The 18,633-nt window shown below is 37.9% G+C and overlaps 1 protein-coding gene and 1 long non-coding RNA gene across 19 annotated transcripts in view; one reads left to right on the plus strand and one right to left on the minus strand.

Annotated features, from left to right (window-relative positions):
* Window positions 1-12,524, minus strand: part of LOC149270965 (uncharacterized) — an 83,702-nt gene extending 71,178 nt beyond the window's left edge. The window contains exon 1 of the long non-coding RNA XR_016268489.1: window positions 12,338-12,524. This is a non-coding gene — a long non-coding RNA (uncharacterized LOC149270965). The remainder of the gene's footprint in view (window positions 1-12,337) is intronic.
* Window positions 1-18,633, plus strand: part of Myo81F (unconventional myosin 81F) — a 281,418-nt gene that overhangs the window by 111,430 nt on the left and 151,355 nt on the right. For all 18 annotated transcript variants that reach the window (XR_016268482.1, XR_016268484.1, XR_016268483.1 and 15 more), the window contains exon 6: window positions 11,522-12,096. Coding sequence is in view for 14 of the 18 variants with exons in the window: in XM_089461766.1 (XP_089317892.1) it covers window positions 11,522-12,096 (575 nt within the window). In the remaining 4 variants the exon portion in view is untranslated. The remainder of the gene's footprint in view (window positions 1-11,521; window positions 12,097-18,633) is intronic.

Below are 18,633 nucleotides of genomic sequence, written 5' to 3' on the forward strand. Positions count from 1 at the left end.
CACCCCGCACTCTGGTACCTGCTCTCCAAAGTGCGTGAATTGCTCACAGAACCATGCTGCCTCAGACAAAAAAATGTAGTGCGTTCTTACAGCAAAAAGAAATACTGAAAATAAAAACCACGAAGAAGTGTACAATGAGAGAGGCAAAGCTTCATTACAAAGTTGCCTTGCCTAAACAATCCAAGCCCGACAGCTACGCCGCAGTCACAGCAAACATAGAAAACGAAAATAGCACAGCACAAAAAGCAAAGTACAACATAAACCGTTACACTGATAAGAGCAATATTGCTGGCTCTGACGATCGCCTCTCGTCGCCCGACTCGCTTCCACATAATAACTCTCAATCTCCTTCTACTCTCTCCTCACCACTTCCCTCTTCATCCCAGCTGTCCCCTTCTCTATCTCATTTCTTAGAAAAAAACACTCAATAACCGAACAAAACCAAAATCACCTACTCACTCACACTTAACACAAAACAACACCACCGATTGTGGCTCAATTGAGTCATTATCTGATTCAACCCCAAATAACACCATCGATCTTGAACCAACTGATTCAATATCCGACTGATACAACAATAATAATAAATAATAAATAAAAAAAAAAAAAAAAAAATACTATGTTCCCTGAAGACATACATATATCAATTATTACTTCATTTATTTAAAGTTATTTAATAGAACCTAAAAGGATATATAAATAATTTTGATGAATTAACGATTCTAATAAATAATATAAATCCAGATATAATATGTCTTCAAGAAACTAACTTACCTTTTAACTCAAAAAACATAATCTGCAACAAACAATACATAGGTTACTTCACTAACCTACCACACAACCTTAATGCCAAACAAGGAATAGGAATTCTTGTTAAAAGGCACCTACCGCAGTCTCTGCTCCCTTCTCTGACTAGCTCAAGTATACTTCACTTGGCCATTCAATTAAAACTTAACGAAAAATTTACTATTCTTAACAGCTATATCCCCCCTGATCAATATTTTTCTGGGAACGAAATACTTACAATAATAAACAGCTTCTCCGCTCCACTATTGTTTACTGGAGATTTCAATGCCTGGGGTTTTGCTTGGGGCTCTCCACGCACCACCTCCAGAGGTAAAAAACTAACCTATCTCTTTTGAATAATGGCAGTCCAACACATTTTTCCACACATAAGACTTACACACACATAGACCTCACGTTTATCTCCTCTAATCTGCATCCACACTGCAATTGGGAAGTTTTAAACGACTTATACAGCAGCGATCATTTCCCAGTCATAACCGAAATACTAAATCAGTTTCATTTTGAAATGTCTAAATTCTCCCCTAAATTCAAAATTGATTTAGCCAATTGGGAATTGTTTCGTTTAAACTATAATACCCACACCTCATTCACACAAAATGCAGACATTCAACTGCAAGTCTCCCAAATGACCAAATCAATTCGAATGGCGACAAATAAAGCAATTCCACAAAACAAACCCCACACATTTAAAAGAAAGATAATTTGGTGGAAGAAAAATCTGGGAGATCATCGGGATAAAAAGCAAAAATTATGGCAAACCTATAAATACAAAACAAGTAAGAACGTTGCAGTCGGGCGTTACCGACTGCGGAATACTCATTCACATCCCATCAACAATTTAGTAGTTAAGTTTCGTTCTAATACTGTAGAATATACAGGTTTTTCCGATTTGCCACGCCCCAACTGGGCGTAGACACCTCATTTTTGGTCAGTTTTTAGAAAGAGATAACGTTACCCTAACTGCAAAGTTTGAATGCTTACCCTAAAAAAATGTGAAAATTACAGGGTATTTTTCGATATGCCACGCCCCTAAAGAGGCGTAAAAATTATTTTTGGGGAATCGATAGAGGAGGCTACCAGTAACTCAACTATCCAAATTTGAAGCTTCTAGCTATTATACTTTAGGAGATATAAACTTTTGCGGTTTGCCACGCCCCCTGTGGGCGGACATATATCCGACAAAACTTTTTGGTCTTGGGTGATCAGTCCGAGTATATATACAAAATTTGAGGTCTCTGCCATCAATAGTGTCCAAAATATAGGAGAATTTAAAAAATCACTATATCTTCAGGTCAGATTTGCCACGCCCCCAACGGGTGTAGACTTATAATTTTGTCTTTAGACTTTATAGAATCATACCATTAGCTGACGTGCAAAATTTCAGCATTCTAGGTTTACAACTTTAGGAGATACAGTTTTATCCGATTTGCCACGCCCCCAATGGGCGTAGATATATCCGCCATAGCTCGTGATCTTGGGTGGTCAACGCGGACCTACATACCAAGTTTCAGCTTTCTAGCTCTTCAACAAACATGATTTCTGGTATATCGGAAAATGCATTTTCCGATTTGCCACGCCCCTAGTGGGCGGATCGGGAAAATTTTAACACTTTATAAATCGGAGATATACACGAGTATGTGTTCCAAATTTCAAGTCTCTAGCTTCAATAGCGCCGAAATAGATTGCGTTCATACGGACAGACGGACAGACGGACGGACGGACAGACGGACAGACGGACGGACAGCAAAACGGACATTGCACAAAACCAATATACTGATTCACTTTCGTGAATGAGTATAATGACAGATGCTAACCTCATAGCTTACAAAAGAGCAAATGCGTTCTTTAAGCGTGCAGTTAAAGAAGCCAAACGTGAGAGCCTCGGTGCCTTCACATCCAATATTTCTCCTCAATCCTCCTCCAAAAAAATCTGGCACGACATTAAATCCCTGGTGGGAGTCCCCCCTCCCCAGCTTAAGTGTATCAGAGCTAATAATACATCAATAACGGAATAGAAATATCGAACATATTTGCCACAACTTGGTCAAAGTATTCCGAAGACTGCAACTTCAACATTCAATACAGGCAACAAAAGGCAGCATCCCTTGAGTATGTTCATGCTCCTGGTAGACTTAGTCTATCTGCTAAACAACTCGAATACGATTTCACAGAGTTAGAACTAGAAACTGCCCTAACAAAGGCTAAAGGCAAAACACCAGGTCACGACAGAATCTCGTATCCGATGCTTAAACAACTGCCCGCCACAGGCAAAGCAGAGCTTTTAAAGCTATACAACAATATATTTTCTGTTGGTCAGTACCCCCACGTGTGGAAATCTGCTATCATTGTACCTATCCCAAAACCAAACAAACCATCTGATGAAGCTGCTAGCTACCGACCCATCTCATTACTTCTATGTATAGCCAAAACATTCGAAAAAATGATCGCCCGTAGACTCTTATGGTACGCTACCAAAAATAAACTGATCAGCTCGAACCAAGTAGGCTTCAAACCCAAACACAGTACGATGGACTCTCTGCTGCACTTGCAGCACTTCGTGTCAGACGCCCTTTCCTCAAGAAATCATGTCACGCTTTTGGCGAAAAGGCATTTGATCGCGTAGGAGCTCATACTGTTCTTCAGCAACTCGAACAATGGAGGGTGGGTACAAAAGTCTTCAATATAGTGAAGGCTTTTATGACCCGCCGCTCATTTCGAGTCAGGATCAACAACGTACTTTCAAACTATCACAATTTATATACTGGCATTCCCCAAGGATCACCATTATCGGTTATTCTCTTCATTATAGCATTTGAAAAAATCAACAAAATTGTATCTAATCATAAAAAAATTCAATCAATCATGTACGCAGATGATGCCATAATCTTTAGTAAAATCAAGGACTTAACAAAACTTAACAATATTTTAAAAGATATACTTAAGGAAATATACAACTGGGGTCTGGGCTCTGGTGCAACCCTATCTCCCAGTAAATGTAAAATTTTGCACATTTGTAAAAAAAAAGATGTACATACTCTAGTTTAAGCTTTAATAACTTTACTATAGAATGCGTCCAGGCTCTTAAGATATTAGGCCTATATTTCGACAAGAGAATGTCATTTAAAAATCACTGGCTGTATCTCAGAGATAACCTTGAAAAAAAACTAAACATTATAAAATATCTTAGCTCCAAACATTCCTTAATAAATACAAATAGTCTTATAAATGTCGCCAGGGCTCTTATACTGGCAAAAATAGATTACGCGTTGCCAATATTCGGCTGGTGTGCAAAGTCACATATCCGCCTGTTTAAACCAGCCTACCACATAGCGGTTCGTCGCAGTATCAACGCCTTCCCAACATCTCCAATAAAATGCGTCCTAGCAGAAGCGGGTTTGTCCACAATGGAGGACAGAGTTGCAGAAACAACAGTCCTGCTTATCCCGAAAATGTTCTGCTCACCCAACCAGCTCCTTCAAACTGTGGTACGGAAAGCTATAAATCAACGGAGAACCTACCGATACCTCTCCACAATACGCCGATGCGCCGCTCTCTCCAAAGAATGGAATATCGCAACTCCAACAACACCGAAAATCCCCAGCGCCCCTTCATGGCTTCTTAGCCAATCCTCTATTAACTGCGGGCTACAGGAATTTCCAAAAAATCACACAAACGGGGAAACTTTCCGCCAACTATTTTATAATGAAACAGCCAAGGAATTTTATGTTAATCGAACGTGGATATTCACTGACGCAACAAAATCAGCTGAACTCACTGCATTCGCATGCGTTGACATCAATGGTAAAATTCTATCAGCAGGAACACTACTATTCTGAAAGCCATCGTTTACGCACAAGGCAGAACTGGAAAGTTTACGATATGTACCGATAGCCTATCGACTGTAGAATCTGTCAAAAATCTATCTAACACAAACCCAACAATCGTCCAGATACGGGAAAGTTTAATAAAAACCCCTCTAAAACTTAACATATTTTGGGTTCCCAGCCACAGGGGCATTAGGGGCAATGAGTTGGCTGACAATGCAGCAAAAGCAATGTCAAAGTATCCCACAATCATGATACTCCCTTCAGCGGAAAAAGATCTGCGAAAAGTTATTCTCAAACAGCTCCACTCGCAAAAAATCGAAATCTGGGCTAATTTTCATCACAGATACAGGAACTGCAACCCAAATTTGGAGAAAGTCAAGTTCCCTATCAACACATCCCGAACGAAAAGCACTATTTTCACCCGCCTCCGGATAGGACACAGCAGTAGCAGTGGAACTGCCACTTATGTGGTCTAGAGCTCTCTACCGCACACCTGCTGGACACCTGCAAAAAATTAGTTAGCATTAGAAAAGCTCATTTTCCAAATATACTACCCTCATCCATCTTACCCTACGTCACAACAATAAATATAAATAAAATATATAGATATTTACAAGATTGTAATTTAACAAATAAGATATAATCCTACATAGGTCCGAAGGCCTGGTCGCTAGCGCTCTTATTATATACTTAGCTTTAATATTCTTGTGTATTATAGCTAACTTTGTAAAATAAAAATAAATAAAAATTTATTTTTTAAATATTTTTTAGAGATTTAAAATTGCTTAAAAACTAAAAAATGAGACCAAAAAAATTCCACAGCTTATTTCAACCACAAACTTTGCAGCTGATTAAAGTCCGTTATTTAGCAATGCAGATGTAGATTCTTGTTATATGCTTCATTCAATGGCTTCGCAATGTGATGATATAAGTTTGTGTTGAATTTGGAGAGCTCAACTTGCAGAAGAGTGAATTTAGCAAAGTGGGACCACGCACAACTATTGAGAAGCGGGAACTTGTTGTCAAACTCTATGAAAATGACCATTCCCGTACAAAAATCGATGAGGTGGTTGGATCTAGCGATTCTACAGTTAAAAGCATCATATACCGATTTTTCCGTGAAAATAGAACCCACAATAAAGGTAGAACTGCTCCGAACAAAATTTTGAATCCCATGGATGAGCGCTGTATTGTCATAAAAATCCGAGACTACCCAAGGCTATCGGTACGACAAGTGGCCAATGATGTTAAGGAAGAGTTGGCAAGTCATGCCACCCAGAAACTATTCGCCGTACGCTTCGGGAACATGACTTTAATGACAGAGTACCACGCAAGAAGGCCTTTATTAACTACAAAATAATGAAGTGTCGCCAAAAATTTGCCGAGGAGCACTTGCACAAGGACATTCGATTCTGGAACCTTTTCATAGTTTGCGATGAGTCCAAATTCAATTTATTTGGCTTGAAATGGCTCTCATATTGTTGGCATAAGCCTAATACAGCGCTTGACGCAAATAATTTGATGGCTATAGTAAAGCATGGCTGAGGTAACGTTATGGTTTGGGCCTGTATGTCAGCAGCCGGCGTTGGGAACATGGAGTTTATAGAGACTACGATGGATAAAGGGAAATATCTTGATATTGTGAAGTCTAATTTAATTCAAAGTGCTCAAAAACTGGGCATAAAGGATGACTTCAGATTTTACCAAGATATTGATCCGAAATGCACTGCGGAAATTCTCCAAACTTGGCTGATCTACATTATGAGCCACTAGCCCAGTCATCAGAAATAAATGTAATCGAAAATTGGTAGTGGGTTTCGGAAATAAACATTCGCAAACACAAAATATCAAAGAAGTCGAACACAAAATCTGCATTGGTTGCGGAATGGGATAAAATTACTGCAGAAGTCACTTAAAAGTTGGTGGAATCTATCCCAAAATGGTTTAAAATGGTAGTTAACCAAAAGGGCAGTCACACAAAATATTAATTTTCTGTTATTTAAAAAAACACATAGTTTTAATAATTTTATTTCATAAGTGGTTGAAATAAGCTGTGGAACTGTTTTGGTGTCATTTTTTAGATTTTAATCAATTTGAAATATTAAAAAAATATTTAAAAAATAAATAAATTGATTTTGTATTAGTTTAAACATCACACTAACAACCAGCGTTTAATTTTTTTTGATAGATTTTATAGTTTAGATTTTATAGATCAGCAAACTTTTTTTGAGGTGCTGGTTGAAATAAGCTGTGAACCACTGTATGTATGTATGTATGTGTGCATGCACTAGGGCACTTCGAGATATACATATGTATGTACATACATATGTTGATTAATGGAAGCTAACCGAAAAAGGATTGGGTGAAAGAGTGTGCTCATATATTACTACGTATATTAAGACAAAATATTCAGCCGAGCAAAAAATAATTGAAGGAGTGGGAGTGTGAGTGCGAGTATATGAGTTAATAATAAGTAGGGAAGCAGAAAGAGGTAGGGCAAGAGTTACGCATCAATCTGAGCAAATACGAAGTAGAAAATGCATGCAGGAATGCATACAGCGAGTGACTTGACGCCTTTACGATTTGGCACCTTTTTCATTCCGTTTTAAGACATTTATTCTCGCTTATATTGAAAAGCGAAAGCTATGACGCCTTGAGCGCACTTCACTGTAAACTCACTCGAGACGTTTTTCGCCTGTCACGCACTCATTACCATTTTCGTTAATTATCGTTAATTATCGTTTCTTTTTATACCCTGAACCCATTTTCAATGGGAAATCAGGGTATAATGGTTTTGTTGAAATGTATGTAACAGGCAGAAGGAGGCGTGGAAGACCCCACAAAGTATATATATATTCTTGATCAGGGCGACGAGCTGAGTCGATTTGGCCCTGTCCGTCTGTCTGTCTGTCCGTCCGTCCGTCCGTCTGTCCGTATGTTTGAACGCGTCGATTTCCGAAGATATAAGAGCTAAAGACTTGAATTTTTTTTTAAATGACCGTATATACAGCGCGGACGTCGAGTTTGCTTTTAAAATTCGATAAAGCATCCCGTTAAGTTTTTATCGAGTAAAAACATTCAAGTTCAAATCAGATGCCACTATATCTAATTGTGAATGATTTTTCTTTTTTTTTAATTTCTCAAATATTCAATATAATATGTAGATCATATGCTGAAAGTTTCATTAAATTCCGTTCAGTCAAAAATTAATAAAAAACAAGTAAGAACGTTGCAGTCGGGCGTTACCGACTGCGGAATACTCATTCACATCCCATCAACAACTTAGTAGTTAAGTTTCGTTCTAATACTGTAGAATATACAGGTTTTTCCGATTTGCCACGCCCCAACTGGGCGTAGACACCTCATTTTTGGTCAGTTTTTAGAAAGAGATAACGTTACCCTAACTGCAAAGTTTAAATGCTTACCCTAAAAAAATGTGAAAATTACAGGGTATTTTTCGATATGCCACGCCCCTAAAGAGGCGTAAAAATTATTTTTGGTGCATCGATAGAGGAGGCCACCAGTAACTCAACTATCCAAATTTGAAGCTTCTAGCTATTATACTTTAGGAGATATAAACTTTTGCGGTTTGCCACGCCCCCTGTGGGCGGACATATATCCGACAAAACTTTTTGGTCTTGGGTGATCAGTCCGAGTATATATACAAAATTTGAGATCTCTGGCATCAATAGTGTCCAAAATATAGGAGAATTTAAAAAATCACTATATCTTCAGGTCCGATTTGCCACGCCCCCAACGGGCGTAGACTTATAATTTATCTTCAGACTTTATAGAATCATACCATTAGCTGACGTGCAAAATTTCAGCATTCTAGGTTTACAACTTTAGGAGATACAGTTTTATCCGATTTGCCACGCCCCCAATGGGCGTAGATATATCCGCCATAGCTCGTGATCTTGGGTGGTCAACGCGGACCTACATACCAAGTTTCAGCTTTCTAGCTCTTCAACAAACATGATTTCTGGTATATCGGAAAATGCATTTTCCGATTTGCCACGCCCCTAGTGGGCGGATCGGGAAAATTTTAACACTTTATAAATCGGAGATATACACGAATATGTGTTCCAAATTTCAAGTCTCTAGCTTCAATAGCGCCGAAATAGATTGCGTTCATACGGACAGACGGACAGACGGACGGACAGACGGACAGACGGACGGACAGCAAGACGGACATTGCACAAAACCAATATACTGATTCACTTTCGTGAATGAGTATAATAATCAAATATTTGGCCAATTAACAAACGCACGTGCGTGTGCACAAATACATTCAAACTTCTTCTAGAAACATTCGTTGAATCACATCAGCTGTTAGTTTCGTTTAGTTTTGGTAGATGGCGCAGCAGCAGTGTATTTGAGTTTTGCCAGCGCCACTAGCAGGAGTGGGGTGGCCTAGTGTGTTAGCTGCATGACGCTCGATCGAGAAGTCGCGGTTTGAATCCCGATCGATGCAACTGATGTTAATTTTTTTTAATTGTTTCAAAATATTTGTATATTTTCATAAATGAGTTTTCTATTTAATTTATATTTTTAAATACACCGAAATTGAAATTTTAACTATACTTTATGTGCGTTTTTAATAGTTTGGTTATTCTAGCAGATTCTTAGAATCACATCAGCAGTTAGTTTCGTTTAGTTTTGGTAGATGGCGCTGCAGCAGTGAATCTATTTGAGTTTTGTCAGAGGCACTCGAAGGAGTGAGGTGGTCTAGTGTGTTAGCTGCATGACGCTCGATCGAGAAGTTGTTCGAATCCCGATCGGTGCAACTGATGTTAACTTTTTTAATTGTTTCAAAATATTTTTATATTTTATTAAATGAGTTTGGTATTTTATTTATATTTTTAAATACATTGAAATTGATATTTCAGCCATACTAAATGAGCATTTTTATTTGTTGGGTTCAGGGTAGTATCTAGTCGAGCACTCTCGACTAGAGTTTTCTTACTTGTTATACCCTGAACCCATTGAAAATGGGAAATTGGGGTATAATGGTTTTGTGAAAAAGTATGTAACGGGCAGAAGGAGGCGTGGCAGGCCCTACAAAGTATATATATTCTTGATCAGCGCGACGAGCTGAGTCGATATAGCCCTGTCCGTCCGTCCGTCCGTCCGTATGAGTGCGTCGATCTCAGAAGTTATAAGAGCTAGAGAGCTGAAATTTGTCATTTTTTTGATAAATCATCCGAAACCTTTTTTTATCGAGAATAATCGAAAAATTGATTTGGTTTTTTTTAGCCTAATTTGAACACTTAGACCTGGAGTCTTCAAATTTGCGTTGGGAAATGGGAAATCAAGGTATAATGGTTTTGTTAAAAGTATGTAACAGGCAGAAGGAGGCGTGGCAGAGCCTACAATATATATTCTTGATCAGGGCGACGAGCTGATTCCCGATATTTTCTTATCGATTGAAACCCGTATCGAAAGTTAGTTATTAAATTATATCTCCTACAACTTTATTGCTAGAGTCTCCAAATTTTATATGTATGCTTATATGCATCTTATACAATTTCGGTTTTTATCAAAATTTACCCCCCACCCCTATATTCACCCCCTCACCCTCACCTTTGTGTGAGGAGCAATATAGGTATGCACGTATTAATGTATGTGAACGTACGTATTTGTGCGTTTATATATACGTGCATATACATGTTGCTCCACACAGCGACGCGAATACTATAGGAGCGACCCTCGCACTGGAAAGGGGGTCAAAGTCCTGTTAGAGGCGGTCTCTTTCACTCCTACAGATTCAGCAATGGGTTCACGTCGCACACGAAGATCATCGGTGACCGTTAGCCGAGGTGCCGTTCGGGCCGAGATGCAGTGGACATTTTCACTAGCATGGCAACAACGGTACTTCGGCCAATGGGAGGCTGCCACGCAATTTGGCGGGAAAGTGGCGTCACCCAGATTACGCCACTTTACCGTTTTTATGGGCACGAGCCAACAAAAAGGCCCCGCTCCAGAGCCGAACAGGCCCCGTTACCACACGAAGCAGGGCCTGTGGCTGGGGTATAAAAGGCCACCAGCAGCTCCATCGTGGGACATCGTGGGAACAGCAAGGACATCGTGGGAAAAGCAAGGACATCCAGAGGGAATCCTTGCGGATCATCAGCGGCACCGATCAGGACATCGGTGCATATCAGCGGCTTAAGAGAGGCCTGCACATCACGTAAATCTTGGGTGATTTTGACACCCCGGTGTTTTTAATGCGTACGATCGCTCGCCTCGCAAAAATACTTGACACACACAAGCTGAAAGTATACTATGTGCAGAGTTGCGGTTTTTTTTGTGCACGCCTTCGCTTGTTTTTTGCGTGCTTGCTGTTGCAAAAGCGTGCACAATAGGAATACCACGCCCTCTTCGCCCCTTCGCAGTTAGCAGATTGCGTACTTATACGTTCGTGTGGATACATGTGTATGTATGTGTGCATAAAAGAAGTGCAGAATGATTAAAATACCAGCTTGGAGGGTTCAGGGTATCTCCTAGTCGAGCAGTGTCGACTTGAGCCTTCTTACTTGCTTTTATATAAAAATATGTAGAGCCTTCTTACTTGTTTTTATATAAAAATATGTGCTGTAAGCTTGATGTAAAATTTTAGTAAAAATTATGACATGATTGAATCAATAGGTAACAAAGGTCCGGTGTGAAGGCGTGATATTTAAAATAAATTTTCCGAAGTTCTGTTTTAGTCTACTTTAAGTATTTTAACCCTCTAGCTTTACTTTTAGAGTTTATGCCAAACTTTCGAGCTTGCTTAAGAAAGCTCATATTTATCCAACAATTTAATTTCAACTGCATTATAGAGTTGCAAAATGATTGCAATATCAGAATTAAATTATTTTTATAAAAATGATTTTTTTTTTCAGGCAATGCTAAAACTATTCGTAACGACAATAGTTCCCGGTTTGGAAAATTTATGCAAGTCTGCTTCAATGAGAAACACACTATCGAAGGTTGCGTAATACAAGATTATTTACTAGAGCAATCACGGATAACATTTCAAGGACCAGGAGAACGAAATTATCACGTTATGTATCAATTAGTAGCGCAAGGACAAACAAACAAGCAAATGCAAGAAAATTTTTGCTTAAGACCTCCAGAATTTTACAGATATTTAAATACCATTGAAGATATTTCAGTGGACATAAACTTAGAATCAAGGAAATTCAATGAACTAACAATGGCTCTTACTGTATTGCAAATTCCACAGTCAGATATAGATTGTATTTTTAAGGTCTTAAGTTCTATATTATGGTTGGGTAATATCGAATTTATGGATATAGATGGTGAACGATGCGAGTTTTCCAAAACTGATGAAGAAATTATTGTCATATTATCTAAAATGATGGGTCTCAGCACTAATGAGCTTAAAATGGTCCTATTGCTACGCCAGATAAACGTGCGAGGAAACATAACGGAAATACCATTAAAGCTCCATGAAGTAAGTGGAAATATGTTTTTAAATTATTAAATCTAAATCATCGATTCGCTGAATCAATAAATCTAGTAATACCCTGAACCCATTGAAAATGGGAAATCAGGGTATAAGGGTTTTGTGAAAAATATGTAACAGACAGAAGGAATCATCGCAGACCCTATAAAGTATATACAGTAGAATCCGGTTATAACGACTCCGCTTAAAGCGTCCAACCGGTTATGTCGACGAAAATTCAAATACAAACTTATATGAAAGAGCCTCCGCTTAGTACGTCTCCGCTTTTAACGACAATCCGCTATGCCGACGATTTTTTTTCATATTTTTGAGTCTATCACTGGTTAGCACGACGTGATAAAAAAAAAAAAAAAAAAATCCGAAATAATGACAACAAATTTCAGCATAAAAAGACTCTGCTAGAAATGTATGCATGTATTTATTGATTAGTGACACTAACCAGAGAGCACATAGACTAGACAACTAGTCGAAAGCTTTTTGCACGCTTTTTCTGAAGCTTTAACACCTCGGACAGCTTTGGATTCGCTCGGCTCCTTACTTTTAGGCTCGAGCTGCGAAAATATACGAACGCTGAATCATTTCGCTTCATGCGCTCGACCGAGATGGTCAAATGTTGAACAAAAGATCCCTCTATGCTCAATGTTTCCCTTGCTCTCTCTCTCTCTCGAATGTGTATATATATGTATGAATGTGCGCACAAGCAGCAGCTCACGAAAATTGAAATTTCTTCGCAGCAGGAACCCATGCCTTCCCTTCTGAGTGAAGAGTATTCCGAACTTTTCAAGCCGTTTGCCATGCTCGTGCAGAATGTTTGCGTTTTCGTTACTATTTGTGGGAAGAGTATAAAACCGTTGGGGCGCATAATGAAAAAGTTTTTACGACGAGCATGCACACACACTCTCCCTTGCTACATGCCCAGCACTTGCATTAGGTCGATTTTGTAAACTGCTCACACTTACATACATATGTTTGATTGTGTGTACGCAGGGGCCGCGATGCTCACAAATGATGGGGTAATCATTGTAGAAGCATTTGAGTGCCTTTATATGTATGTGCGTATGTTTGTGTGTGTTTATGTGTGTATGCATGCTACATGAGCATTGACGTGTGCCTCCCTCAACTTAGAATGGTGTGAACGATTTTTGGGTTTTATTTGAAGAGGCGCACTTACATTTAAGTAGATGATTTTATTTCAATGATCGTGAGTTTGCCTATCCGAATGATTTTTTATACCCTGAACCCATTGAAAATGGGAGATCAGGGTATAATGGTTTTGTTGAAATGTATGTAACAGGCATAAGGAGGCGTGGAAGACCCCACAAAGTATATATATTCTTGATCAGGGTGACGAGCTGAGTTGATTTGGCCCTGTCCGTCTGTCTGTCTGTCCGTCCGTCCGTCTGTCCGTATGTTTGAACGCGTCGATTTCCGAAGATATAAGAGCTAGAGACTTGAATTTTTTTTAACATGTCCGTAATTACAGCGCGCATATCAAGTTTATCATTAAAAATCAATAACTCATCCCGATCTTTTTTTATCGATAAAAACCCTTATCGAAAACCAGTTATAAAATTATATCTTCTACACCTTTGTTGCTAGAGTCTCCAAATTTTTTATATATGCTTATATGCAATTTATACAATTTCGGTTTTTTGTTAAAATTTACCCTCCACCTCTAAATTCACCCCCTCACCCTCACTTTTGTAAAAAGCGTATTTCAAATACTAGAGACTTGTGCTTTGTCAATTACATGCATATCCATGTTATAATCACAATCTGAAAGTTTCATGAAGATCGTACGTCCACAAAAAAAGTTATTAGTCAATTAATTTCTCATAGTAAGCGCACACTGCAGCCCATGCGTGTTTATGCGTGGGTGCTTGTGTGGGTATGTGTTTGTGTATGTGTGTATGTGTTTGTGTATGTGTGTGTGTATGTGAGTGTGTGTGTATGTGAGTGTGTGTATGCGTTTGTGTCTGTATGCGTGTGTGTGTATGTATGCCTGTGTGTGCGTACGTGCGTGTGTGTGTGTGTGTGTGTGTGTGTGCGTGTTTCTTGTGTAAGCTGAAAGACGCGAAAAATGATTGAAATAGCTAACACTCCAAGGGTTCAGGGGATCTCGTAGTCGAGCAGTCTCGACTAGAGCTTACTTGTTTTTAAATGTAGTACCTGATTAATCCCAGTGGACAAATTGGAATGCAATTTTCGATCCCTAGCACCTGCACATATACAGGTGAAATTTACCTTTTTAATAAGAAGCATATGTATGTACATACATACATACATATACGGGCCAAATAGACTCATTTTAAAGGGTGCATCTGTTAGATGTCATAAAACTCATGCAATTAAAATATACCTATAAAAGTAATGGGAAGTGCATTTGTTGCTTTAGTTAGTCAGCTACTTAAATTTAAACACGCCTCTTCAAATAAAACCCAAAATCGTTCACACCATTCTAAGTTGAGGGAGTCACACGCCAATGTTCATCTCCCTTGCATACATACATACATACACACGCACAAGCAAATGCACACAGGCATACAAATGCTTCTACAAGTTATATCCCATAATTGTGTGCAACGCCTCCCATGCGTACACACAATCAAATGTATATACATAAATACATACAGTTGCGAAAAATAAAATAGCACCACTTGCAAACGCAAAGTTTAAGAAGTTCTCCTAGGTGCATTTATCAATATATTGATCTACTTTTTTCTTGTATGTAAGCAGAAAAAAATTAATAATCGCAACAAGCCAGAATTATCCCAAAAATATTAATCGTTTTTATATAATTCAAAAAAGTCGTAAAAATGCCGAAAAAAATAATAGCACCACTAACCCTTTTCGAGTGAAAATCTGTATTTTTCGCAGATTTGAATATCTTCAAAAGCACTTATTGATTAGATTTGTTGTTTATATATCTATTTTGATTAAAAAATTTTCAGAATTTGTGAAAATTTGCAAAAAAAAATGGGTCGTGAAAAGCATTACCCCACCGAACAACCCAATCTCATCAAAAAGTTGATTTTAACTCGAAATTCTCACAGGAAAGTTGGTCATTTGATGGGTTGTTAAAATCAAATGATCCACAATGCATTAATACATAAAAAAAATTGATGAAAAGCGCGGATTGCGTTGAGTTCTGACGCAAAATCATGTCACTCGTCTCATTCACGGGAGTAAAAGGATCCTTTTAAGCCGGCTACTCAACTGAAAAAGGACCTAAACATATCAGCAATAGACCAAACAGTACGGAAATATTTAAGACATCTCGATTTGAACACTTTCCGTTTAAGAAAAGTACCATATTTGAATATAAAACACATTTCCAAACGGATGGCGTTTGCAAGGGAAACACAAAAATTGGTCTACACAGGAATGGAGAAACATACTTTTGAATAATGAAAGTAAGATGCTAATTTTTAGTGGAAAAGGATCGCGGTCCTACGTGAGACATCCACAGAACTTAAAATTCGGTCCTAGATATAAAAAAAACCCTTAAACATGGCGGATCAAGTGTATTAGTATGAGACTGCTTTTTTGCAAACGCCATCCGTTTGGAAATGTGTTTTATATTCAAATATGGTACTTTTCTTGAACGAAAAGTGTTCAAATCGAGATGTCTTAAATATTTCCGTACTGTTTGGTCCATTGCTGATATGTTTAGGTCCTTTTTCAGTTGAGTAGCCGGCTTAAAAGGATCCTTTTACTCCCGTGAATGAGACGAGTGACATGATTTTGCGTCAGAACTCAACGCAATCCGCGCTTTTCATCAATTTTTTTTATGTATTAATGCATTGTGGATCATTTGATTTTAACAACCCATCAAATGACCAACTTTCCTGTGAGAATTTCGAGTTAAAATCAACTTTTTGATGAGATTGGGTTGTTCGGTGGGGTAATGCTTTTCACGACCCATTTTTTTTTTGCAAATTTTCACAAATTCTGAAAATTTTTAAATCAAAATAGATATATAAACAACAAATCTCATCAATAAGTGCTTTTGAAGATATTCAAATCTGCGAAAAATACAGATTTTCACTTGAAAAGGGTTAGTGGTGCTATTATTTTTTTCGGTTTTTTTTACGACTTTTTTGAGAATTTTTTGAATTATATAAAAACGATTAATATTTTTGGGATAATTCTGGCTTGTTGCGATTATTAATTATTTTCTGCTTATATACAAGAAAAAAGTAGATCAATACACTGATAAATGCACCTAGGAGAACTTCTTAAACTTTGCGTTTGCAAGTGGTGCTATTTTATTTTTCGCAGCTGTACATATGTATGTGAGCACTTAACAAGATCGACCAAATTCAAATGCTAGGATTTCAAATTGCTACAGCCAGTAAGAGCCTCGCACCCAGGCATAGTACATGTAGCAAGGATGAGTGCGTGCGTGCACGCTCGTCGCGAAAGCATTTTCATGATAAGCACCAACGCTTTCATACCCTTCCCACAAATAATAACGAAAACGCAAATGTTTTGTAGGAGCTTGGCAAACGGTTTGAAAAGTTCGGTATACTCTTCACACAGAAGGGAAGGCATAGGTTCTTGCTGCGAAGAAATTTCAATTTTTGTGAGCTGCTGCTTGTGCTCACATGCATACATACCAGTGTTGCCAATTTTTGTTGAGCAAAAAAAGCTGTTTTTAGTGGGAAGATACTTTAAAAAAAAGCCGAAATTTTGTGAAAAAAATCGGAAAAAAGCTGATGGTTTTTGCTTTGATTTGATTGATATTTAAATATATTTTTAACAACTTATAATCATGGCATCATTTCTTCAACCCCCGCAAGCCGTATCTGTGAAGTTTTATAATATATATGTTTTACCTGATGCTTGGAATTGAGTTAAGCATCACAGTATTGATCTGACGAAAAATGTTACCCACTTGGGCATTGGCAAAGAAAGTAATGCAAAAGTGGCCAAGTTCCTAAATTTCATATATCCTATCAAACCCTTAGAACACGCTTCTCAGCTCAAAACTTTGTAGCGTCTTGAGTAGTTTCCTACTGAATTGAGTGGATGTTCTTATATTGGGGTTCAATACTATCAATGTTCTCCAAAAATATATATGCATGAAAAGGAATCAACATTTTTCACTATTTGAAAATTTGTCGGCAACTTTAAAGACATAAATTCTTGTACAAAAAGAGTTGCATACTTTCTTTAGTCTTTTCGTTTCATTTACATAGAATCAAAAAGTTCGATATTGTTGTTCACAATAAGTTGTTCTGAATTAAATATAAATCATATACTAGTTTGGTTAGCTCCATATTATTACCGCTTGGTTCGTTCACTGAAAATTGAATTACAGAACTATTTGGTTTTAATTTACCTACAATGAAGAAAACTTAATTTTTCATACGAATTATCCATACAAAATACGAAAATTTCTTCAATAAATAAAATAAAAGCGGAAATAAAGCAAATTATTCTTCAAAAAATCCAGAATTCCCGCTGCACGCTGTTTTGGAATTTTTCCCGCGATCGGCTTTTCAAAAAAGCCAGATTTGACGGGAAAAAAGCTGATACATACATATAAACATTTGAGAGAGCAGAGAGTATCGACAGAGAGAGAGAGAGAGAGAGAGAGAGAGAGAGAGAGAGAGAGAGAGAGAGAGCAAGGGAAACATTGAGCATAGAGGGATCTTTTGTTCAACATTTGACCATCTCGGTCGAGCGCATGAAGCGAAATGATTGAGCGTTCATATATTTTCGTAGCTCGAACTTAAAAGTAAGGAGCCGAGCGAATCCAAAGCTGTCTGGGGTGTTAAAGCCTCAGAAAAAGCGTGCAAAAAGCTTTCCACTAGTCTATGTGCTCTCTGGTTAGTGTCAGTGATCAATACCCTTGCTTGTGTGCGTAGCAACGCCACAAATGCTGCTAAGACATAGAGAGGGAGAGAGACAAAGTACAATGCCGACGTCAAAAAAATGTTTCTAAACTATGTTATTGAAATAAGTTTCTAAAAGATGGTTGTTTTGATTACAAATTTAAATTGTTTTATAGTAAAAGCTATTACGAACATGGCAACCGTAAAAAAGAATTTAAAAAAATATTTTTTACTCTTTCTGGTTAAATCGTTCGCCGGGTATAGCGATTTAAAATCGACGGTCCCTTGAGTGTCGCTATAACCGGATTCTACTGTATATTTTTGATCAGGGCGACGAGATGAATCGATATAACCCTGTCCGTCTGTCCGTCCGTATGAGTGCGTCGATCTCAGAAGATATAAGGGCTAGAGAGCAATTTGGCATGCATACTCATGCATACAATAGGCAGTACAAGTTAATCTTATTTTTTCGATAACTCACCCGATAACTTTCTTATCGAGAATAATCGAAAAGTCGACTTTGTTTTTTCAGCCTTATTTGAACACTTTTAGACCTGGAGACTTCAAATTTGCTTTGTATATAAAGTTAATGGATACAAAGATTTTGTTTTACAGATTTTGGCCACCATGCCCCCTTCGCACCCAATTTGTAAAAAGTACTACAATGTACACATATTTCACCATA

This window comes from Drosophila arizonae, chromosome 2 (assembly GCF_054131065.1).
Source record: "Drosophila arizonae isolate 15081-1271.41 chromosome 2, UAZ_ARI_1.0, whole genome shotgun sequence".
In the NCBI taxonomy this organism is placed as follows: Eukaryota; Metazoa; Arthropoda; class Insecta; order Diptera; family Drosophilidae; genus Drosophila; species Drosophila arizonae.